Below are 24,074 nucleotides of genomic sequence, written 5' to 3' on the forward strand. Positions count from 1 at the left end.
ACATACACGCTCCGAAATATGCATTGTTCTGGCATGATTCTCAGTTATTTCATCTCTTATTTTTGTTTATAGATTTGCCACTTGTAGCAGGCTAAGAATAGCCGAAACACGAATCGTGCAAGTAATTTTTTATGGCGCAAACAATGCCATCGCGGCTATATAAATATAAATGTATATATATAAGTATATAATCACTCAATAACAATAACAAATAAGCGTATAAGAAAAATAATCAAAAAATAACAAAAGCGGAAGTCAAAGTCGCATTTGAAGCCCGCAGCACGAAAGCGCTGTGTAATTTTTGTCTTTTCTCTTTCGCGCCTTCCTGGCACGAATACCAAATGCGAATATGAATATTTTTGTGAGAATTCTCAACAGCGTTGCAACAGGCAGGCGGACGGACGGCCAGACAGTCAATAGACAAATAACTTAGCGAAAATATTATGAAAGCCCGGCGCGCCGCGTCTCAACTGAAAATGCAAGTGAAAATTGGAATTTATAATTTCGTGCCATGCAGCGCGGCCGATTTTCAACCGCAACTTTTTTGCCTGCGACACCGCCCCCCATTGCCTTGAATACCATGAATTTGCCGACAGGCAACGGGGCACTTGTCACTGCTGCGGCTGCCACAGTTGCCTTTGCTGCTGCAGATGATGATGATGATGATGTAATGACCGACATGCACATCAAGTGACAGAGCACAAGTTGCGCATACGCCGAATTGTACAGTGCAACAGAAGCTGAAACAATCTAAAGATAAAAGCAAATTGTTGCACATACTAGAACTGACCTAAAAACCTTTGAAATGAGTGCAACAAAATTAATAACGAAGGAAAAAACGCTTGGCATTAAAATAGTGTATTGAAAAATATATTAAACATTTACTAGCATCAGCTTTAAGCTGCTTTTATTGAAATGATAAATTATATTATCACTTGGCATTGAAAGAATTCGTTTGAAATACTTTAAAAGCATTTTCCAATATTGATTTTGAAGCCATTTTATTAAAATGAAAATAATTAAACAATTTAACATAGAGCTTACAAAGGGGTAAAATGTAATCAAAAATTATTATTAATTACATAAAAAAACACAAACCTTAGCCACTTTACACACTTATCAATAGATTTTACTCTACAACTTATGCCACACTACAACAACACTGTATTTGCTCGCCAAGCACATGACATAAGCAGAATACATTTGCCTGCAAATAAAGCAAAGTTAGCAACTGGCTGCTGCTGCTGTTACTTCTGCCACATTATTTTGACATCTGCACGTGCCGAGCGGCCCCCGCCCCCCTATAAAAGAGACTATAACCTAACTAAGTTAAGTATAGCACCTAGTGCTATGTCGGGTAGCTCACATTTTGATGATGTTGCGTGCCTCTTTTTATGCAGCAGCCAGTGCCAGATGTAATTTGCTCACATGAAACAAAAAGGCAGCGGAAAAAAGCCAACTCATAAAAATAATGTTAACCACAGTTGTTGTTGTTGTTGCTGCTGTTTTTTGTCATGTTGCAGTTGCGCTGCAAACAAAAACAATAAGCCCAGCCATTATGCAAGCTATAAACAAAGACAATCTTTTGGTAGTCCACAGCTCCAAATATATATATAGACAGTAATTATTAAAAAATAAATAATTTAATGAATATTGATTGTCTGACTCGGCATCCATCTATAATTATTATTATAACAGTTAAATAGAAATCCCCAAAGTACGCGAAACACATTTAATATTATACTAAATCAACTATATAGGCTAATTAGCTCGTTTTTTTTTTTATTTTTGTTGGCAATATATTCGAGCATTGTTTATAAAATTGATGGGTCACATAAAAGATTAAAAGCAGAACCCCAAAAAATACACATATAAAAAAGTGAACGCAATGCATAGAATTTTTTTACGCGAACAAAGCAATTTAATAAAAAGCCCAAACTCGTTTATAGCCGGAGCCGGACATGTAAGCACCCCCCCCCCCCCCCCCACACACACACACACACACACCCTGCTCCAGCAGCTGGCCAACGCATGAGGCATAAATGCGCTCACAGTTCAAGTCGTTTGGGTATCCACTTTCAAGGTTGCAGCGCACGCCAAGAACTTGCGCAAAAATAAAGAGAATAAACACATACAAATAAAACAAACCGAAAGGCGGCAGCTGTCATACATTTAGCATTGCATTTGGGTGTGGGTCCACCCGTCCGTCTGTCCGTTCGTCCGCCCGTCTGTATGCCCCACTTTTAGTTCACTTGAGGTTGACAAGTCAGCGTCAAACGTTTGGAAAGGCGCGCAGAGCGCAAGCTTGCCACCGTGTGGCACATGCCTAGCAACCAGCAGTTGCGCAATTTGCGGCATGATTCATAAACAGCAATTAAAATAATATACAAAACGAGGCAAGGCACGGTTAGCAGACATCCTGTAACCAGCATTTCTTAAATCGCAAAGGCTTCCATCTGCCTATTACAACATCTGCACAAAGCCTTTATACCCCCCTTTTAATGGCTGCAGGGTATTAATGGCTGTGTGGCTAGTCAGCAAGTTTTTTCTTCTTATACACTTAAGCCGCTTAGCAAAGACTTCCTTTTGCGCAGGAACCGCAGCGAACGGCCTTGGCGAAGCGCGAGACGTAGTTTCACGCACGCCGAGAACAGTTTCAGAGTGCGTCTGTGCTATAAATAAAACTGGCAACGGACAACGAGCCCTGGCCAGCATGGAGACCACAGCTTACATAATTAATTGCAATAAACAAGTGCCTTGGGGCTAGGCCACGTACGACTATATACACTGTATGTCTGGCATGCGGAAAATCGGCGCTAGCAAACGAAAGACTTAAGACACGAACTTGACTGCAACTGTGACGCACATCAATCGCCAGCGATGGCGTCTCAATTAACACTTAATGCACTCTTAACAGCATATTGTTAGTCAATTTCATTAATTATTTCATTTTGTAGATTTAAACCGAGCTTAACTTTCAACTGGCCGCTCGACAATTTGCCCAACTGATTAAAAAGCGCGCAAAAGACAAACGAAAATTATTCAAATATTTGCTTAACTCTTGCATATTGTCGCAGCATGAGGAATATAATCGCGTTAATATAAATAAATAAGAGTGTACAATAATGAGTTGATTTCAATGCACTTAACATTTATATGTATAAATGTGGCCTGCGAGATGGCCAAAAGGCCAGCTAGCTAATTAAATTTCATGTTTGTATGTGTGTGTGTTGGTGTGCCATGTGATCATCGCTAAAAAATCAACAGCACGTTCGGCGTACAAAAAACTTTTATACACAATATATTAGCAAACCACACGCCAACAAAGCGGTGAAAAGAACGAAATGTTATGCGTTGTATAATATACAAAATAAAAACAGTTGAGCAGAGAGAAAAAACCACAACAACAACAAAAAACAAAGACTTTTGGCATTCTGCTGGAACTTAATCACAGCACTCTAAAATAGAAGATGAAACAGAAATATGTTGAATCTGAAGTTACGGGTTATTTTTTTTTTTTAATGTGCTTCGAGATTCAACACTGAATGATAACCATAGGGCCAAAACATCATTAAGAGCCGGCGTTGACTCATGAATGAATATGAACTTAGTTAAGAATTCTGCAATGCAGAAAACCCTAATTAAGCTTAGAAGGTTTTTTAGCTGTGTCTCCAGCAGCACGGGGCTGAGATGTTGTTTGTTAAGTGGGCGTGTCAGCATTGGCGTTGTTAAACATATCAGCAAATATGCAAAAATTTAAACAAAAGAGAATTTCAGCAGGTTGAAGTTGAAATACTCTTGAAAATCTGATACAATGGTTCGATATGTGATATATAAGCAGACCCAAACCAAGTTTTTTCAAGCCAAGTCTGCCAGACCAGCTGTTCACACTAATCGGGACTATATATACTTGGCCTATAGTCGTCTTCTTTAATGCGTTACACATTACGTGACAAAACTTGTCGACACTCTGAGAGGGTATAAAAAGTTCTAGGCGACAGAAAAACCCGTTGAAATTAGAAATTTATTATTGGCTGCCCGTGGCTTTTTGGTATTATGCGTGACATATATCAATTTTATGGGCATTCTGTTTGCTAATTAAAGCCCACGCCAACGCAAATAGAAAGCCAAATGGCATTGACTTCAATGGAATTGACCGATTTGACCGCTGCCATTAAACATGCCGTGTAACCCGCCAGCCATTAAAATCAAGCATTTGGCTTGCAGCACGCAGCACGCCCTTAATAGAATGAAGCTAGGAAGTGAACAGCTGCTTTGGTTCTCAGACTCACTTTCAAGGCGTGTGACACACATTGCGTACCATGTACCATATATATATATATATATACTTATTGATTAATCGCATTGAATGCCAATCACGTGCATGACCGCCAATACACCTGATATGCCAATGTGGTAGCTGGCATTTTGTCACAAGACGTTCACAATGCGCATAAACAAATCAGCTTGACTTTGAAACTGTTTTCAACACAACGAAAATTAAATAAAATAAAATTGAAGAAAAACCAAAATGGCAATTGAAATGCAATGCAAGTTTGGCTGACGAAAAATGCAAAATACAAAAAAAAAAAAAAGAAGAGACACACACAATTACGCGCGGTGACATTGTTTAATTTCGGCATACCAAATATCATGTTTCTATACAATTTCAAAAGCAGAGTTTCAAAATCAAAAGACTTAGGCGACAAACTGAGCAGACAAGTTCATTGGCTCGCAGATTGATTGGCTGATTGCTTAATAATCTAATACCGGATTAAAGTTTTTACAATCCATGCGTGTATATATATATATATATATATATATATATATATATATAGAATAATTTGATTCCTTTACACGCCAACAATTTAATAGCCCGGTCCAGATCTAATCATTTCAAATGGCGCTCAAAGAGTCATTCGCACGAGCAGTTAATTGTTCTTGTTGTTGTGCAGGCCCAGCCGCCAGCTGCTGTAATTATACTTATAAATAAATAAAAAATAATAATAATAATAATTGGGGAACTCGGTCTTTTCAGTGCGAGCATAAACACCTACACGAAAATGATTTCGCGCCGCAAGATTATATCGCGCTCCCTGGACAATTTGGATGCCATCGGGCAAGACGAGCAAGAGGAGGATGTCTGGCACGATCGCGAAAAGCTCTTCCGCGTAAGCATTTAATCAATTTGTATACGAGGGAGGGTATTTGTAAAATGCTTGGATTTATCTTGCAGGATCACATCAACGAAGTGCTGGCCAAGTGGGAGCAAATCGATGATGAGATTTGGGCCAAGATCATTGTCTTTGAGAAGAATCGACGCGTGGCCAAGGCCTATGCGCGCTCCAATGTGATAACCATTAACGGCTCCAAGCATGGCTTCGATGGCGTACGGTAAGTACCTTTGGCTAAAGCTCGTCCAACGCCTTACTAACTGGGCCTTACAATCTCTTGCAGCATTGGCCTGAACGGCTTTGACAATCCCATGCGTGATGCCGAGACAAAAGTGATCAAAAAGTCAATCGGTGATGGCTTCAAGATCAAAATGGACGACACCGGCAACATATTCATCAAGCGCTACGGCAAGAGCAGCATCTTTGTGAACAACACCTCGTTGGCCAATGAGGAGACGGTCATCGGTGCCGATATTATGCAAATGCCGCAAATGTCACTAACGGCTGGCACCTCGTCCAAGCTGTTCGACATGAAGAAGTTCCAGACGAACATAAACCGTGAATTCGCGCGCAGCTATCCGGAACGCAGCCGTCTGGAGCGCCAGTGCCTGTCGGCCGTCTCGCTGGTTAAGTCAAACAATAATCTAATCAATTCGCCGCTGTGGATAATGGTTGTCAATGTGGTTGCCATGGATATGCTGAAGAATCGCCTGCAAACGCTGCCCAAATCTCTGGATGCGCTGGGCATGCGTGTGCCCCTCACACAGAGCAGCGAGGATCCCTACTCCACCATTGAGAGTCAAGTGGGTTTAATCTATCCCACGCCGGCTGCCTCCGATGATTCGCAAAACTCGAGCAATTCGAGCAAGGGCAGACGCAGCGTCTTCAGTGCGGCCTTTCTCAATGAAAGCCCCTATGTGCCAAAGGTGAGTCGAATTTTAAAAGTAGCTCTCGCACGATATTCATTGTGTGTTCCGTTCTTTTTCAGCCGGACTACGAGGTGGCTGCATCCTTGGCGCCTGTTTATACGGAAAAAAAGCGTCAGAAGAATACGCCGCAGCGCAAAAAGCAGGATGATCCCTACTATTGCGGCCTACTGGCACGCATCCCCAATTTCATTAAGTCCAGCAAACAGCAGTGCGCCAACAAGCCCAAGAAGGAGCCGAAGATCTCGCGCAAGATATCGGCGCAGCATCATCAATTCCTGCTCGCCGCGCAGCAGCAGCAGCAGGCGCCACAGACAACGACGCCCATACCCATTGCCACGTTCCATCACTCGTATTTCCCCTACAAACTTTATCCGCCGCAGCATCGGCTGTCGCAGTCGCAGCTATCGCTCTGGGATGCGCGCAGTCTAATCAGCGCACATGGTAGGTGCCCAAAAATATACCTAACCCCAAGAAAACTCTCTCTAATTTTCTATAATTGCAGAATGAGCTGAAATTGGAGCTGGCCCTAATTTATTCATCGCCTAGCATTATATTATAATTATTTAGTCAAAGCAAATGTTTATTCAATTTGGTCAGTGGAGTGCATTTCGCTCAGTTTTGTGATGATAAATTACGCGAAATGCAGCCATCTTTGTCGAGCATAATTTTGGACGTATTGCCAATAATAGGCATTAACACTTATACTAATTAAAACGCAGTTATGGATTAGACACCAGAGATGAGATTTAATAATTATGCAATTTGTAATAATTGATTAAAATTTTGCCATAGTTTTTAAATCGTTTAAGACTGAGAACGTCCTAGAGTCGAGGTGTGTGCACAAAAATAAAAGAATAAGCAAGAAATATGAAATATATAAACGCAATAAATGCGCACATTTTGATAGCAAAGAAAGTATAAGGATTTGTTGTCATAGGCAAATTGCTTGCTACTTTAGGCGATTAACTTTTATTGTTTTATTTCCTGTAAATACATTTTCATATGTAAATAAGTTCGAATATAACACACATGTGAACACTATATAAACGTTTATGCATAAAAAAAAGTTTTCAGAACTGTGTTTATTTAACTGTTTTAAATCCAACAGAAATGTATAATTTATATATAGAAATAATGCTCAATCATTGCTCTATTTATCGTTATTTATTTATAACTTGTTTGGCTGCTTGTGAATATTATTTGAAAAGACAATCGGGCCGCCAAATGCAAGCGAATAATCGATAACATTAACTCTGTTAGCTTAACATAGCTTGATATGTTAATTAACATTAAAAGATCGATACATTCAACTCGATACTCATTCTGCAACCCTAGTTATCTCGGTTGTCCAACGCCAAGCGGCCGCGTGAAATTTGTAAATTTTAACAATTGTTAGCAAATATTTAATATTACACACAAAAAGCAAAACAATATTACTCCATATTCAACGAAAAACATATATGTTTGACAAATCGTACTAAATACGGTAAAATAAATGAAAGTGAACGAGTTCCATTGGCATTTAAAGGCAACCCAGGCAGAGTCAGCAGGTTAGCTTTGTAATTCAGCTTATTTTTATAAATAAATTCCTGTTTAATTTTGGCGTGCTCAAAATTTTCAGTATCAGCTAAAATTTAAGCAAGTCTTGGAACTATATTATGTGGAGAACACAAATAATGGGTGAAAGTGCGTTTATTCAAATCTTACCCAAAGCTCAGTCCAATGTACAAATTTATAATATCCTGAAACACAATGCAGATAAAAATAAGCAAACGGATCTTTGTACTTCAGACAGGGCTGTCACAATCGAAGCCTGTGCGTCGGTAACTTCTATTGCGACAACACCAGCAATTGCCCACATGATAATGGCGCCCAAACCCAGGGCTGCAGACTATAGCCCAGCAGCCTCTAGTCCCAAGCACACGCCTGCCAAGACGCCTAAACAGGATCCCAGTCTTAACCATTTACAACGTGATCTCAACAGTCCCAGCGCCGCGCTGCGCATGCGCGCAATGCGTGCCCTTAAGTGAGCAAAGAAATTGAACTAATCGTTATCCGAAATGATTGTGTGTTTGTATCCTGTGCAAGCAGAAGTCCCACCAGAGCCATCTACAACAACTTTGATGTGCCACATGCTGAAATAAGCATAATTACAGCCGAGGAACGCAACCCGCCAGCGCCGCTAACGCTCTCGGAGATTTTAAAGGACGTCATTGTCTACGTTGAAGTGCGCACTGGCAATGATAATCGTTCCGAGGGCGTAAAGACCATCATTGCCAAGCTGGGCGCCCAAGTGAACGATCGTCTGTTGCGGTTAGTTTGACTCTTTGAAAAAACTAATCAATATTAATGTTTAAATACAAATTCATTTGGCAGCAATACCACACATGTGGTCTTCAAGGACGGCCTATTGTCCACCTACAAGCGCGCTCAGAGCTGGAACATACCAATTGTGTCCATATTGTGGATTGAGGCCTGCAAGGTGCAACGACGTCTGTGCGATCCACAACAGTTTCCCATTAGCAATATTCACATGTATGAATACCCGGAGCTCTACGGTAAACTGTCGGTAAGTATTCCAATATACATATATATTATGCTATGCTTATAATAGTTAGTAGAAATCTGGTTTTGCCCATGACTTGTAACACGTGTGGTTGGACGAGCCTCCATCTGCATTTATATCAATGCAAATTATTGATAGCTGCCTGCAAATGTGTAAATAACAATTTTTATTGTGTCATGTCTCAAGCACCGATTGTTGTTGCCACCCAGCGTAAGCCATCAGGCATTGTAAATAACCCATGTTTTAATTGTTTCGGGTGTATCAGCTCCACTTAAAACTAGTGGCTATTTAATTGGTTTATTGATGCCATAAAAATAGTATAAAATAAACAAATTGATTAGTTGTTTGGTTCACCCCACATTCTTGATAAGACCCACCGAATCGCTGTACCACGCTCAACCACGACAATGACTCAGATAAAATCTCTTGTCCAAAAGCAAACAGCAAGCAATAGTATGCTAGGCTGGCAGATACTCTGTAAGCAGCTGAGCAACCTTCTTTCGTACGCTCATGTTTGTAGTTCAATAGTTAAGATTCGGACTTCTCACGCTTTTGGGTATCGGACAACTGGTCAGATTTTGCAAGTCTACGGTCTGCCCTTTTTGATTAGATTTGAGCATTGTTGTTTATTGCAAAAATGGCAGCACAAATCCCTAAAAATGGAAACGATATGTTTGTGGAGCCCCTTTTGAGTGCCGTCTGCAAGTTCACGTATTTTTCGCTCGACAGATTCTTATCACAGACAACAAATGTCAGGCACTTTACCTGGGCGTTGTTGTTTGTTTGTACGCGTTGGGTTATCTAATTCAATTTGCGTGTAACACAACGTGTTTTTTGCGGCGGCCGTGCTTATCAGTGCCCAGGAAGTTGGTAATAGAAGGCGCATCATAGCAAAGTATCCAGGTTGAGAACAAATGCAATTCTTAATATATATTGTACTATACGTACAAGACATTATGTTTTATTACTTATAAATATTACGACAGTTTTGTTTTTGTTGTTTTTTTTTTTTTTTTTTTTTTTTTTTAAGAAGAAAGACGCTGACAACTTAAAACCTATTGCACATGCATACGTCTGTTTACCGCCAAGTCGCTTATATAAAAATACTTAGTTACGGTTGGGGTTTTTTCTTTTTTCTTCTGCTTTTTGGGCTGGCGTTAAACGCACTGCAGGCAACGTTCTCTGAGATTGTAACAAATACATACACATATGTACATTTAAAAGAATCGAACAAGAACAATACGAATATCATAAAGCCCGGTTCCATTAAACTATTTACATTCAAGACAAATGCGCATTAATAAGTACGTGCGATAATTTAAATTTACACTAAAATGATTTGCGAGTCCTTTGCTGTCTGTGCCCTGGTGGAATTCTGCTAGGAACAAGTGCGTTGTTTGCTTCGTTGTTGCGTGGCCAGATCATGAGAGCGCCACCTCGAGACACATCATTATTAAGAAACCAGAGACTGTGCCCCATGTGGCAATTGTGCCATTGCCGCTGGCATGCGCCTCCGGCAGAATATCGTCGGCCACTATATAGATCATGGCACCGGCAGCAAAGGACAGCGCATAGGGTAATATAAGATTGGCAAATGTGACAGCCACTGCGCCGAGCACACCAAAGATGGGCTCCACCATGCCCGACAGCTGGCCATACCAGAGCGCGCGCATCACACTAAATCCGGCTGCATGCAGCGGCAAGCTGACGGCCAATCCCTCAGGAAAGTTTTGTATTCCAATGCCAATGGCCAGATTGCGTGCACTTTCGAATGTGGAGCTGTTTGTGGTGCCCACGGCGCCGAAACTGACACCGACCGCCAGGCCTTCGGGTATATTGTGCACGGTAATGGCCACCACCAGCAGCATGATGCGTTTCCATTGCGACAACGCCTCCTGCGCGCGCTGCTGTTCGAGTGTCGCCTCCGCTGTGTAAGTACACTGCTCCACTTCGTTGATGCTGCCCTTCTTGCGGCGACGCGACTCGCCACTGTGCTGCACGCTCAGACAATCCGAGAAACTGTCCAGGCTCTTAGATGCATGTCGTGCACTGGCGGCGGCACCGTTGCGCTTCAGCTCGTCAATGGCAATGTCCGCCTTGTCCTTGCTCTGCGTCATCTGTATCATCATGTTGGTGCTATTTAGCCCCAGATACGACATCAGTTTGTCACAGCCGTACACAAAGATTGAGCCGAGCAGAAAGCCGCCGGCCACAGGCAGGAATGAGTAGACGCCATACAGATGCGAGCTCTCGGCCATTTCGATGGCCGGTCCAAGCAGCGACCAGAAAGAGGCGGCGATCATGACGCCCGCCGCAAAGCCCAGCGCCGCATCCAATGAACGTCGCTGAGTGCCACGCACAAATATGACCATCGCGGCACCGGCGGCCGTCAGGCCCCAAGTGAGCAGCGTGCCCAACAGAGCTTGCGTGACAGGTCCATAGCCAGCTATCATCTTGGGAGTCTGTCTGCTTAGGTTTCGCTCTTGGCTAAGTCGCTGGCGTTCTTATAATTTATGTACTCGTGTACTCGTTATCGCGGTATCTGTTCGTGAAGAAACAAAAACAAGTTTTGATTGTTTCTTTTTTTAATTATTTCCCAAGCTACTGCAACAGACGCGGAAGACTCCGGGCAGAGGGGGCGGCAGGGCGCAAGTTTGTTTACTTGCTGCAAAGTGCCACGTTCCTAGTTGTTCTTCGCACTGATTCTGTTTTGTTGTTGCTTGTTCTGTTTTAGTTTTATTTTAGTTCCGTTTGACAATTGTGGCAAAACAAACAATATTTTCGATTTGTTTGGCTCTCTCTTTTTCCCTTCGCTCTCAGCTGCTGCTGCTGAATGAATTTCGGCTTATGGACGCTGAGGGATCGGGGCTGTCACACTTGTTGCTTATCTATCGCGGATGCGTGCTTTAAGTGGAATTGTGTTTAGTATATGGAATGTTGTACTATCGCGTAATACTGCTAGTTAAAAATTTTATTCGTTGTTTCTGTTTTGCGACAACTTCTAATTGAGCGCGACCGACACTGAATGAGCCGCAGACTGAGGCTGTCGGCTGTGCTGTAGCAATTTTTATACAACGGCGGTGGTTGCTCTTGCTCTGCTCGCTGCCAGAACGGCGCAAGCGCAGTGAGCAGACCCAGGGCTGCAATACCACGGGCAGTGTTGCCACACCTGTTTGCGTTTAAATTCAAATGAAAACGTAAAACGCATTTAAATCAGCTAAAACATTGAAGTTTGTTTTATTTAATGACAGCAACATTCAAATGCTGTTTTTAAATATGTTTCTTATATATAAAATTGCATTGAGAGAGCAGTCAAAACTAATTTTCATCACATGCGGACTAAAGAGAACGCCCACAAGAGATAATATCGCGCTAATATCAACAAATGACAGCGACGGCTGAGATATCACGTACATTATAAACAAATAAAACAGTGGTTTTTAGCTAAAAAGTGACTGACAGAAGCAGTTGCGAAAGCAGCAGACGCAGCAGCAGCAGTAGTCGCACCAGCAGTACCAAAAACAAAGGTCTCTATTGGCTTATCAGTTGACGTTGACGCTTATTTCATGCCCCATTGCAGCGCGTGCGTTGCATGCAACCGGATTCCGAGCTCAATAAGCGGTCGCGCAGGCGCCAAGGTACACCCACCAACACCAAGGACAAGGAGGATACTCAAAAGCGATCGGCACTAACATCAACAACCACGCCAAAGGTAAGTCTTGATTTCTCTGCCGTTAACCAAGCCGGATATATAGTTTTCTCATCCCAATCTTGCAGAATGACATCACACGTTTCTTTAAGCCACTTAGCCAGACCAAGCACCTGGCCGAAGGCGAGCCCACAGAATCGCCGGCTACCAACTTACTGAATAGGTACATTTGAATCGCATTTACTGTCAATTTCCATCTGAAATAATTTTTGATCAATTGGTTGTCCAAATTCTAAAATGTGTGTTTTTTCCTTTTTCTTTTTAACCACAGAATAACTAACGGCTCTTTCACGCCTCTCAAAACGCAAATCCAGGCAGTCGACATCGCCCCCCAAATGGAAAAAACAAATGAAGTTGATTTGGATCGCATTGGAGATGTCAGCATTGAAAAGCCAACGGCCCAGAAGAGCCTAGACTTCGGCGATGAAAAACGTGTCAATATGCGCAGGAGCAATTCCCTAACAGTGCAGCCAACTCAGGTATCGACACCGTTGCGCGCAAGTCGACGCCGGAGTTCAGCGTGCGGGGCCCTAACGGCAGAGCTTGACGCTTGTAAAGTGCATTCGGAGCCGCGTATGACACGGCGGCGCAGCAGCTTATTAAGCATGTCCCAAAAAACAAGCATTGAAATGGAAAAGGGGCTAGAGCCAGCAGCAGTTGTGGCAGAGACCGAGCCACGCATGCCACGTCGCCGTAGCTCCTTGCAGCTAGCTGCACCGCCGATTGCCGAAGCAATGCCTGAGCTGCCGGTGCAATCGGAACAGTCCATTGCACGTCGCCGCAGCGTCTCCACTATGGAGCCCAGCACACCGAAGCTGTTGAAGAAACCCACATTTCAAGCCATCGCCGAGGAGCCATTGGTGGAGTCCGCAACTACCAGCTCGATGGACATGAGCACACCTGTCGCTCAGACCAAGACGCCGACGATTTTTAACAAAACCAATTATGTGCAACAAACGATGGAGATCTGCATGTCACGTGCTGTTATCATTAGCAGAGCAACTGAACGCCGCACGGTGCACACGACCGACCACATGGAGATAAGCGAAGTAAACGATGAGAACAGAAATCCCTACCTGGTGCAATCCATGGAGAATGTGACCACACAAACATCTCTGGACAGCTTCAGTGAGCACACGCCAGTGCCGGTGTTCAGCTCAACCCGGCTGCCAGGCAGCGGCGGTGGCAGCTCCGTCAATCGTCGACGCTCGCTGTTCAATGTGGACATGGAGCTTATTCATGAGCGCATCAATACGATAAATACAACGTCGCAAAGACGCTCGCTGGCCTTGGCCAATGAGGCCGAGTTGGGCGAGAGCCGTGCCCTGGCGCCACTGCAGGCAGTGGTATTGGATGCAATAAACAAGGAACCAAAATTGACTGAATCAAAAATGAGGCGTCTTTATACGCCAAACGAAGAAATAGCCGTTCTGCCATCATCATCATATTCGAGCGGTAAATCACGCCAAAGCATCGGCGGCACTAGCAACGCCTCAACCGACACAGTTAAGCGACGACGCACTTTGTCGGCGCTGAAGCCAACGGCAGCGGTTGATCCAACTGTGCAAAAAAGTGAGCCCGGCAATGAGGAGTTTATGACACCGTGTGGATCAGAGACAACAATAGATAGCGCATCTGAGTCGCATGGCGATTGCGTCCGATCACCAAAAAAGCGTCGCACAGTCTTTACGATGGTGCACACTAATATGCACAGGGATCAGGTGCAGGTCATCCATAAGGTTGGTAATACGGCAACGCTGCATTAAACGACAGACTTTTGGAGATATTTCTATATTGCATATAATTTTTTACATTGTATAGATGGGCTAGTCCTTGACTCTTGTGCTCGCTAGTTGGTAGTCTCGTCCCTATCCTATGCAAAGGTAGTGCAATTGTGATTATAAGGAGAGAGATTTATTCGATTTCTTTAGTTTATAATCACAGTTGTGTCATTTGTTATAATTATGCCCTAGCTCATGAATTTCGTAATTATTGATAAAACATGGATAACCCGGAGTAGTCGTAAAATATTAATTTCTTGAGCTTTCACACGAATAAATTACACATCGATTATTAAGAAACAAAAAAAAAAAATACAAAAATAAGCCAAATACAAAGTTAAGTTTGTATTTGTGTAGCCAATTAATGGTTTTGCCATTAATTATCCAATATCTTCCAATTGACCTTCTGTTTTGTGACACGCCATCTCAGGCTATACGCAAACTGCGTGGAATGCGCCTGGATCCGACGGTCACCAAGCGCACCACCCATCTGGTTAGCCTGGAGCCGCGTCGCACGCTAAATCTATTGCGTGGTTTGATGCGCGGCGTCTGGATTGTCAGCTACAAGTGGGTGCTCGAATCGATGCGTGTCGGCAAGTGGGTGAACGAGGAGAAATATGAACTGACCTCATTTTCGCGAGCCGTTGAAGTGAGTTGGCCAAATATATTAATCAAAAATTAACATTGCTTTAATTTACATACCCAATCCCTGCCAGATTTGCCGCACCGAACGTCAGGCCTTCGGCTTATCCTATCGTTGCGAACTATTTCGCTACATGGAGACCTTCTACGTATCATCCCTGTGCCGACCCATAACATTCAATAATATTAAGGAGCTTTTGCTGCTGGGTGGCGCCAAGTTAACTGAGAATCGATATAAAGCCAAGTTTATTGTGGGCGATAAGCGACGCGCAGAGGACGATCGCATCTATTTGTCGCCCCTCTGGGTGCTAGATAGCATAACGGCAATGCAAATCCAAAAGTTTGGTAAATACTTGATGAAGTGCGCCATTGTAACACCCTATGGAATACGTTACGAGGATCCTTGTCAAGAACAGGAGGAGAAACCACGACGGCATCTCAAGGTATGCTATAAAGATCCTGCTCTAGTAATTAATAAATAGGTGCCAGCAGCCTAGCAGCAATTTAAAATGGCTTTGCTCAACCATTTAATGGATTATTCCAAAGGCTTTTGACGAGGTGAACATTGTTGCCAAATTTTCCATTCATGTCATCGTCGAGATATACTCAATTAAAAAAACGAGTCGAGTGTCCCAATTTGCAATTATATGATTTATTTCAAAGACTCTGGTATTTTCGTTTAAATGAGGTAAAGTTCTGTTGTATAGTTCTGCAGTTCCTTGTACTTCTCGTCGTGTAGTTTGTACTTTTACAAATTTTTGGCAGACAAAATGATAAAATCGAACTAAGCTGAAAAAACGAAAAATTCGCAACCCAAAATCATATGGAAACAGAATAAATACAAAATGTGTTTATTTTTGTTGTAAATAGAGTTATCTTTTTGCTTCTAGTATTGTGTTCTGCTTCTTGTTTCAAAATTAGTGTACAAAGTAGTTGCGCAAAAAAAAAAGGATAAGATATAGGAAAATCAAAACTTTAATTTTAACGAATACACAATATATAAATGCTATACGCCTGCGCTACTGCTACACAAATTATACGAACTATGAAATATGATATCATTATAAAATCAATTTAGTACAATATCATATATATATGTAGGTAAACTTAAGATCGAGGGTGTAAAGTTTTCGTATTCTGCGGCTGTTGCTCCTCCTCTCAATCGTCTAGGCGGCGATGGCGTTTAACATTCGTATCCGACGAAACTCTTTGCGATGGAAAAAATTAAACTTTTGCTTTTGCTGGAACATCATCTTATCATTCATCTTGCCCAGGACAGGTGTATGTGTTCTACTACTGTTGTGCTTATCATTGTTGCTGTTGCTGTTGTTATTGTTGTTGCTGCTGAGTTGTGGCTGCTTCATCACGTTACTGTTGTTATTGTAGTTGATGTTATTGTTGTTCTCGATGGAAACTTGCTACTTCTTGCCCTTGGTGGCCTTCTCGGCGGCCTTGGTGACCTTGCCACCAGAAGCGTCCTTGAAGTTGACAGCCTTGATGACACCGACAGCGACAGTCTGTCTCATGTCACGTACAGCGAAACGACCCAGAGGAGGGAACTCCTGGAACGACTCAACGCACAGAGGCTTGGAGGGCACCAAGTTGACGATGGCGGCATCACCAGACTTGATGAACTTGGGGTTCTCCTCGGTGGTCTTGCCGGAACGACGGTCGACCTTCTCCTTGATCTCAGCGAACTTGCAAGCAATGTGAGCGGTGTGGCAATCCAACACTGGAGTGTAGCCGTTGGCAATCTGGCCAGGGTGGTTCAGCACGATGACCTGAGCGGTGAAATCGGCAGCACCCTTGGGGGGGCTGGCCTTTGAGTCACCGGCAACGTAGCCACGGCGCAGCTCCTTGACAGAGACGTTCTTAACGTTGAAACCAACATTGTCTCCGGGAACGGCCTCGGTGAGGGCTTCGTGGTGCATCTCCACGGACTTGACCTCAGTGGTGATGTTAGCTGGGGCAAAGACAACAACGCAGCCTGGCTTGAGGACACCAGTCTCAACACGACCGACGGGTACTGTTCCAATACCGCCAATTTTGTAGACATCCTGCAGGGGCAGACGCAGGGGCTTCTCAGTTGGGCGGGAGGGTGGCAGGATAGCATCGAGGGCTTCGATGAGGGTCTTGCCATCGGCGTTACCCTCCTTGCGCTCCACCTTCCATCCCTTAAACCATGGCATGTTGGTCGATGGTTCCAACATGTTGTCGCCGTGCCATCCGGAGATGGGCACGAAGGCAACGGCCGCCGGGTTGTAGCCGATCTTCTTGATGTATGAAGACACCTCCTTCTTGATTTCCTCATAACGGGCCTCGCTGTATGGTGGCTCAGACGAATCCATCTTGTTGACGCCAACAATCAGCTGCTTGACACCCAGGGTGAAGGCAAGCAGGGCGTGCTCGCGAGTCTGACCGTTCTTGGAGATACCGGCCTCGAATTCACCAGTACCAGCAGCAACAATCAAGACAGCACAATCAGCCTGGGAGGTACCAGTGATCATGTTCTTGATGAAATCTCTGTGGCCAGGAGCATCAATGATAGTCACATAGTACTTAGCAGTCTCGAACTTCCACAGGGCGATATCAATGGTGATACCACGCTCACGCTCGGCCTTCAATTTATCCAAAACCCATGCGTACTTGAACGAGCCCTTGCCCATTTCCTGAGCCTCCTTCTCGAACTTCTCAATGGTACGCTTGTCGATACCACCGCACTTGTAGATCAAGTGACCGGTGGTGGTGGACTTGCCAGAGTCGACGTGTCCAATCACGACAATGTTGATGTGAATCTTTTCCTTACCCATCTTGCTTTATACGAGCTGTTGGGTTCGTTTGTTTGTGGGATTCATAGCGTGCATCAGGTGTGTATTTGTGAGGGTGTGTGTAAAATGGGTTCACATAGGTAGAACCAGCAATCGGGGGGAAGAAACAGAGGGGTAACAAAATTTGTTAGCAAAAAAATAATTAACATGGGAACAAAAATTAGTAAATTGAGTACAGAGAAATTCTTAAAATGGACTAAAATTCATTTTTGCCAACGCTCATAAAATTTGACTCTAGTTCGCATGCCAGCGATTCAACCTAACCTCAAAACGAAACGTGTTTGCGTTCGCATTTTCCACACTTCGGCATCGCGAGCGCACTCTGCTTTGAGGTTAGGTTTAGCCGCATGTCGCGGTGGTGGAAGTGTGTGTAACAAAGGCACAAACGAAACTGGCAACAAAAAGGAACGTGCAAAGAAAAAAAAAGAAGAATTATACAAAAAAAGGTCCAATTTGTTACTAGTATTATACACTCGATTTTTCAGTGATTTTGGTATTTTTGCTTTCGTCAAAATTCTTCAGTAGCAGAACTGAATAAATATCATCATTTTAAATCGAGAACTAGAATTTAAATAAAATTTAATATGTATACATGTCATCTATACACATATACATATTCAATATACATATATGTGCAAAGAAATTTCCAGCAATTCTAATCTAGCCATGTGGCTGTGTGTATGTATATGTGTGCATGACGCTGTTGCCGGCTGCCTCAGTGGCGCAAGTGAGTGAGCGAGAAAGCAAAGAAAATGGCGACCGGGCAGTACGAACAAAGGCAGACGATCAAGCAGTGGTTAGGCTGCGCGACAGAGGAGCAGCGATCGAAGAACTAAAGTGCATTGCGGACTGCCGGCCATCTTGGCCTAGAGTGTATGCCAAGATAACATTATTCATATGTGCTGGTATGGTGACATTTCTGATTTCGCAATATATTCAATATTCGCATGCATAAGCAATGCCGGCGAAGGCACCGATTGACTTTTTGTGATTGCAAGCACTTTTACTCAGTCACACCATCGCTTTGTGAGCCGCCATCTTGAAATTCTATGCCCATACGTATAGAGAAAGGCGGAAAATTTCGCGCATGCAAAAAAAAACCACGTTTGCTGGTATAATTGAGCAACTTTCTTGCATTTTTAACTGATTAAATAAATTTTTATTTGAGCATTTTTTTCCGATACAAATTGACTTGTGTGCGCTCTAATTAGTCGTAGCTAATAATGGACCATCCACATGTACCACGCACATGTGGGCGTGGCATCCGCACCAATTACACCATATTGCAGAAAATGAAGTGACTCATTTGGACAATCAAATACTATAAACAATTTAGCAATGGTGAAATTTTCTTTGTGCTGTTTGCCACGTGTTTGCGCATCGGTCATCGTCACCACCTTTCACTTTGCGCCGCCTTATAGGTTAACTTTAGAGTGCACAGATAAACATACACATCACATTTTAACAAATATGCACATTTGTAAAGTCCAATTGCATATTTGTTTATAAACTAATTGTTTGCTGCACTAGGCTAGTTCGTTGCACATATTTGATTTAAACAGGTATGCACCTAAATTTCTTTTCACTTGGTAACAGAACTTACTCTCGAATAAATTGAATGAGAAATCACAAAGTCTATGCTATTCCGGCGACAGACTTGAACAAAGTGAACGAGCGTTCGTCGTAACAGGAAGCTTGTAGCCTCGTTTCTGCAAGCGTGGCGTTACAGAGTTGCACCGCGAGTATCGAGAGCATAGCGTACAGTGTGGCCGTCTTATGCGATTTTGTTCTATTGCAATATTCATGTTAAATGGTGGAGTGGTCTATGTTAAAGTGCGCAGTCACTCCCCCAACAGTGTTATAAAATGTCAATGACGTGGCTTAACCCATCAAAGCGAACCCAATTCTCGTAAAGCATTTGACCGGCCTGGACGTACATTTTCATAGCAGGCGGTTGAAAGACAGTATTCATAATATACATATATATAGAAATATATATATTTCTGATTTTAAATAAGTGAAAAACAAAATAACGAAATGTTGCGCTTAGTAGCTGCAGTGCTTATATACGGTTTTATTGCAAGTGTTGCCGGCGCCGAACATGATGTGCTGGAACTCGGTGACGACAATTTCGTATCCACTTTGAAGCAGCATGAGACGACATTGGTTATGTTCTATGCACCCTGGTAAGTGGGCTGTGGGCGTGGTCGTTTACATTTGTCGCATCATAATTGTAAATATATAAGTGCACTTGTGTCGCAATTAATCGCATTAAAAGTACACGTCAGCGCTGCCGTGCGAAGAAAGGGCACCTATCGAGATTGACATGTCATAGTCGGCCATTTTAGTAGAAACTTGCTACATGTACATATGTATGTGCAAATAGAAGCTTTTTGTGTGTGTGCGGGCTGATAAAGTAAGCTGTAAACTTGCCTGCCTTATGCATGTACATTTGTGTATACACATGTATGTATGCATGTGTGTTTGTGGTTTGGTATTTGTGTAGACAAAGAAGAAAGCAAGTCTTCCAGCTTTAAATGCCGGCCGGGCCAACCACATCTCAAGCGAACCTTATCAGCTGGAGCATAAGCACAGAACAAGCTAATTAATTGAGTCGCTTGTTCGTTGTACGATAAGACACATTAAATGTACGCTAATAAAAGGCGCAACTAGTTTTCTAATTATTGCCTGTAAGTAAGCGACATTTCTAAAACTATGAAGATATACTCATCAGCATTAAGAGCCGGGCGATAAAGCTGAGTCCGTAAAGCAAGCACAGTCTTTGCAACAAATATAAAGCAAATATTCTATATGTATTTCAACTTCGTCTCCCAGGAGATAAGAGCGCTTTCATTAATTTTAGGGAACTTGTGTGTTGATAAACAGCGACAATTAAATTATTTGGAGAACTATGTAAAGTGTCTCAAAACATATATATTCATTTTGTAGGTGCGGACATTGCAAGCGCTTAAAGCCCGAATATGCCAAAGCGGCTGAGCTAGTCAAGGATGACGATCCCCCAATCAAATTGGCAAAGGTAAACTAAATGAAAATTAGAGTCGGTTAATGCGCCCACTACAAACTCATATTTTTGTGAAACAGGTTGATTGTACCGAAGCTGGCAAGGAAATTTGTAATAAATTCTCGGTCAGCGGATATCCCACGCTGAAAATTTTCCGCCAGGACGAGGTGTCGCAAGATTATAATGGGCCACGCGAGGCCAATGGCATTGCCAAGTACATGCGCGCCCAGGTGGGACCCGCCTCCAAGCAGGTGCGCAGCATTGAGGAGCTCGCTAAGTTCCTGGACACCAAGGATACCACAATCTTTGGATACTTTAAGGATATTGACTCTCAATTGGCCAAGACTTTCCTGAAGTTTGCCGATAAGAACCGCGAAAAATATCGCTTTGGACACAGCGACAACGAGGCCGTGCTGAAGCAACAAGGCGAAACGTAAGTGAGGGACGAGTGCATGCGCGTAAGTGAGGGACGAGTGCATGCGCAAGAATCAAGATGGGGTAGTTGGATATGAGATATCCATGCATATATAACTCATAACTATATATATTTCTTAAGTTTAATAAATAGTTTGTAATGTCTTGTTTCATACATTGCAATTCGAATCATATTGCAATTTCCAAGCCAGATTTTATAGTTTCCTAAGTTCTAAAACGTAGAGTATTGTATTTTAGTTGTTTAAGTAGAGGAAATCCAATTAATCGCAAACAATTTATCTTCCATACAGAGATAAGATTGTGCTGATACGTGCCCCACACTTGAGCAACAAATTCGAGTCTTCCACTATTAAGTTTGAGGGCAGCTCCGAGTCCGATCTGAGCACTTTCATAAAGGACAACTTGTAAGTTACAGTAATTAACTCCGTTTACTGCTCGGTTAGCTAATGTTCATTTTTGCAGCCATGGCTTGGTTGGTCATCGCACCCAGGACACATCCCGCGATTTCCAGAATCCTCTGATCACTGCTTACTATAGCGTTGATTACCAGAAGAACCCCAAGGGCACCAATTACTGGCGCAATCGTGTGCTTAAGGTAGCCAAGGAGTTTGTCGGCCAGATAAACTTTGCCATCAGTTCCAAGGATGATTTCCAGCATGAATTGAACGAGTATGGTTACGATTTTGTTGGTGACAAGCCCGTCGTTTTGGCTCGCGACGCCAAGAATCTCAAGTATGCGTTGAAGGAGGAGTTCTCCGTGGACAGTCTGAAAGACTTTGTTGAGAAGTTGCTGGACAATGAGCTGGAGCCGTACATCAAGAGTGAACCGATTCCAGAATCCAACGATGCGCCTGTTAAGGTTGCCGTGGCCAAGAACTTTGATGAGGTGGTTATTAACAATGGCAAGGATACGCTGGTCGAGTTCTATGCCCCCTGGTGCGGTCACTGCAAAAAACTGACCCCCATATACGAGGAGCTGGCTGAGAAGCTGCAGAACGAAGAGGTGGCCATTGTCAAAATGGATGCCACTGCCAACGATGTACCGCCAGAGTTCAATGTGCGCGGTTTCCCCACGCTCTTCTGGCTGCCAAAGGATTCGAAGAACAAGCCCGTCAGTTACAATGGCGGTCGCGAAATCGATGATTTTATCAAGTACATTGCCAAGGAGGCGACCACAGAACTGAAGGGCTACGACCGCAGCGGCAAGCCCAAGAAGACCGAGCTGTAGACGCCATCTCGCCGTCTGCGTACATCTAAATTAGCGTGTAACTCAAGTAGCATTTCCATATTTTTGTAAAATCGAATGCATTCTCAGCCAACAGCCAACCGCAAAAAACACATGTGTATTAAATTATTTAATAGTGTGATGATTTCTTGAAATTCAATTAATACTGTCAATAAACGTAATAACTACTTTCATCTTATTAACACTATGTATGTACACATAAATATTGTAATACACTTAAATTTGATGTTGAACTTGTGCATTCAGATGGTCCATGTGTTCCTCCATCAGAATCCGAAACCAGTCGGGTATAAACGAATGTTCATTACGCTCCTTACAGTATTTGTAGGTAATACTTCCATTCTTTGAATCGTATTCCAACAGGTAAACCGTGCTGGCGCTGTCCACGTTTGCCAACAGCAACTGAATTGAGCCTAGAAGACGTCGCAGAAAATTGCCACATATATTTGGCGACCAATCGTTATCCTGTAAGTACTTCGTTATAAATTTATTGATAAAGCTTTAAATGATTTCGACTACTCACGCACTCCCGCCACAGCTCGCGAACCATTGTGTGTTTAATCTTTTGCACGTAGCCTTCCTTATCGTGGTAAGCAATGTAAACCTTCTCAATGCCAACTAGAAAGGATTCGACCCACCATTTGAGAACCACGTTGCGATTATGGGCTGACCATTCGGTACGGCTCATCGTATCTAGGCGCATCCTTAAATCTACAAACGTTTTGGGCAGTCCAATGCTATGAAGAACAGGCACATTTATTATTGGGCGGCCGTTTTACAAGGGTATGTGTACTTACAATGGATTTGGACAATGCTCAGCCAAGATGGGTGCATCGAATAGCACATTTAAGCCACATATATTCATACTAAACACACAATAGTATTGTCCATCCAGCTTCTTCTGTTGATAAGAACCAGGTTGGACAATGTCGTCATCTGAAATTTGAGAAATAGGGCGTATCATTACGTAACAGCCGGGTTCAAATAGTTACCCATTGCTACCAGACAGCGCTGCCGCAGCTTTGTCATCCAATGGTCCATCATTAGTTTCTTTAAATGTTCGGGATCAACGAACGATTGTGGTCTTTCCGGATTGGGCACTGGGCATATGTATATGGTGTTGCGATACTTGCTTACGGCAATTGTCCAATTATTCTTGTATTCATACGGTGCGCACATTATAAGCTGTAATGTTTCCCGGCTGCACACAATATCCGCGTCCACCTGCAGATGTCCGTTTTCGTGGCGTTTAATAAGTGTTTCCATTGAACAACGCAAGAAGCAGAACATATTATCCAAGTATCTTGGCTTTAAAAAGGATTGCTCCGTGCTCATAGCCTCCCCGCTTGCGTTTAAAGAAAACGGAAATGTGTTTGGTCCCAGTTGGGTTAGAAAACAGAGTCGAGCAGGCGAATCTTCGTAATGCCCCTCAGGTGATAAACTATATTCGCCAGCACGATGTGGCTGTTTAATGGTGGGAAACGATTCCTTATCTTGCGGCGTTGATGAGCGTGCATTAAGATTTAAAATTTTATAATTTGAATACATTTTAGCACTGTTAAAGCGAAATTTTCTAATGTAAAATTTTATGTCGTTCGTTATTTTGAATGGTGCGCGAAAAACAGTTAGATGCCTTGCTCTTCTTCTACGCTTAACATTCGCCACGAAAATGTAAACAAACTGTTGCGCGGGCAGCTGAATTATTATTGTATTATTGTATATTTAGTATTTTCGACGGCTGC

General features: G+C 42.9%; 6 protein-coding genes and 1 non-coding gene across 10 annotated transcripts in view; 3 read left to right on the top strand and 4 right to left on the bottom strand.

Annotated features, from left to right (window-relative positions):
* The window catches only part of reb (rebuf), a 40,762-nt gene extending 32,973 nt beyond the window's left edge, over positions 1-7,789 (top strand). For 2 of the 3 annotated variants that reach the window (XM_032435813.2, XM_032435815.2), the window contains exons 2-7: positions 5,039-5,171; positions 5,237-5,394; positions 5,458-6,100; positions 6,163-6,544; positions 6,606-7,653; positions 7,725-7,789. In XM_032435813.2, coding sequence (XP_032291704.1) covers positions 5,039-5,171; positions 5,237-5,394; positions 5,458-6,100; positions 6,163-6,544; positions 6,606-6,610 — 1,321 coding nt within the window. In that variant the 3' untranslated portion in view covers positions 6,611-7,653; positions 7,725-7,789. Of the gene's footprint in view, positions 1-4,831; positions 4,974-5,038; positions 5,172-5,236; positions 5,395-5,457; positions 6,101-6,162; positions 6,545-6,605; positions 7,654-7,724 lie in introns of those variants that run through there. The other variant, XM_032435814.2, reaches the window with a different exon arrangement.
* On the top strand, positions 7,666-16,010 carry MCPH1 (Microcephalin). 2 transcript variants are annotated; one of them, XM_015168802.3, is made up of 9 exons: positions 7,666-7,789; positions 7,862-8,129; positions 8,195-8,416; positions 8,480-8,672; positions 12,250-12,381; positions 12,447-12,541; positions 12,650-14,117; positions 14,590-14,808; positions 14,876-16,010. In XM_015168802.3, exons 1-9 carry the CDS (start codon positions 7,762-7,764, stop codon positions 15,281-15,283), a joined length of 3,033 nt encoding a protein of 1,010 aa, XP_015024288.1. In that variant the 5' UTR covers positions 7,666-7,761; the 3' UTR covers positions 15,284-16,010. The 2 variants fall into 2 exon arrangements, with proteins under 2 accessions (XP_015024288.1, XP_032291702.1); XM_032435811.2 differs by having other exon boundaries at positions 7,684-7,789; positions 7,895-8,129.
* On the bottom strand, positions 9,656-11,768 carry Zip48C (Zinc/iron regulated transporter-related protein 48C). Its single transcript, XM_002059292.4, has one exon. It carries the CDS (start codon positions 11,120-11,122, stop codon positions 10,091-10,093), a length of 1,032 nt encoding a protein of 343 aa, XP_002059328.1. The 5' UTR covers positions 11,123-11,768; the 3' UTR covers positions 9,656-10,090.
* eEF1alpha1 (eukaryotic translation elongation factor 1 alpha 1) lies at positions 15,759-19,380 on the bottom strand. Its single transcript, XM_002059294.4, has 2 exons — positions 19,233-19,380; positions 15,759-17,626 (listed from the first exon to the last, which is right to left on the bottom strand). Exon 2 carries the CDS (start codon positions 17,609-17,611, stop codon positions 16,220-16,222), a length of 1,392 nt encoding a protein of 463 aa, XP_002059330.1. The 5' UTR covers positions 17,612-17,626; positions 19,233-19,380; the 3' UTR covers positions 15,759-16,219.
* Positions 18,108-18,182, bottom strand: LOC6635966 (small nucleolar RNA snR61/Z1/Z11). The gene has a single exon (XR_049241.2). It is a non-coding gene; the product is annotated as a small nucleolar RNA snR61/Z1/Z11 (small nucleolar RNA).
* Positions 19,381-19,532: 152 nt separating the features above from the next.
* Positions 19,533-22,510, top strand: ERp60 (disulfide-isomerase A3). Its single transcript, XM_002059295.4, has 5 exons — positions 19,533-19,815; positions 20,579-20,666; positions 20,732-21,084; positions 21,377-21,490; positions 21,549-22,510. The coding sequence occupies exons 1-5, from the start codon at positions 19,667-19,669 to the stop codon at positions 22,312-22,314; spliced, it is 1,470 nt and encodes a 489-aa protein (XP_002059331.1). The 5' UTR covers positions 19,533-19,666; the 3' UTR covers positions 22,315-22,510.
* cuff (cutoff) lies at positions 21,782-23,957 on the bottom strand. Its single transcript, XM_002059296.4, has 4 exons — positions 23,325-23,957; positions 23,130-23,268; positions 22,856-23,069; positions 21,782-22,797 (listed from the first exon to the last, which is right to left on the bottom strand). Exons 1-4 carry the CDS (start codon positions 23,878-23,880, stop codon positions 22,549-22,551), a joined length of 1,158 nt encoding a protein of 385 aa, XP_002059332.1. The 5' UTR covers positions 23,881-23,957; the 3' UTR covers positions 21,782-22,548.
* Positions 23,958-24,074: the final 117 nt, after the last annotated feature.

This window comes from Drosophila virilis, chromosome 5, assembly GCF_030788295.1.
Source record: "Drosophila virilis strain 15010-1051.87 chromosome 5, Dvir_AGI_RSII-ME, whole genome shotgun sequence".
Taxonomy (NCBI): Eukaryota; Metazoa; Arthropoda; class Insecta; order Diptera; family Drosophilidae; genus Drosophila; species Drosophila virilis.

Coding starts and splice junctions, on each gene's coding strand:
- eEF1alpha1 (XM_002059294.4), bottom strand. CDS start 17,611: ATGGGTAAGGAAAAGATTCACATCAACATTGTCGTGATTGGACACGTC.
- cuff (XM_002059296.4), bottom strand. CDS start 23,880: ATGTATTCAAATTATAAAATTTTAAATCTTAATGCACGCTCATCAACG. Junction 23,269..23,324: donor GCGCTGTCTGGTAGCAATGG/GTAACTATTTGA, acceptor CTCAAATTTCAG/ATGACGACATTGTCCAACCT. Junction 23,070..23,129: donor GAGCATTGTCCAAATCCATT/GTAAGTACACAT, acceptor TGTTCTTCATAG/CATTGGACTGCCCAAAACGT.
- Zip48C (XM_002059292.4), bottom strand. CDS start 11,122: ATGATAGCTGGCTATGGACCTGTCACGCAAGCTCTGTTGGGCACGCTG.
- MCPH1 (XM_015168802.3), top strand. CDS start 7,762: ATGTGGAGAACACAAATAATGGGTGAAA. Junction 7,790..7,861: donor AACACAAATAATGGGTGAAA/GTGCGTTTATTC, acceptor AACACAATGCAG/ATAAAAATAAGCAAACGGAT. Junction 14,118..14,589: donor AGGTGCAGGTCATCCATAAG/GTTGGTAATACG, acceptor ACGCCATCTCAG/GCTATACGCAAACTGCGTGG.
- ERp60 (XM_002059295.4), top strand. CDS start 19,667: ATGTTGCGCTTAGTAGCTGCAGTGCTTATATACGGTTTTATTGCAAGT. Junction 20,667..20,731: donor CCCCAATCAAATTGGCAAAG/GTAAACTAAATG, acceptor TTTGTGAAACAG/GTTGATTGTACCGAAGCTGG. Junction 21,491..21,548: donor ACTTTCATAAAGGACAACTT/GTAAGTTACAGT, acceptor TCATTTTTGCAG/CCATGGCTTGGTTGGTCATC.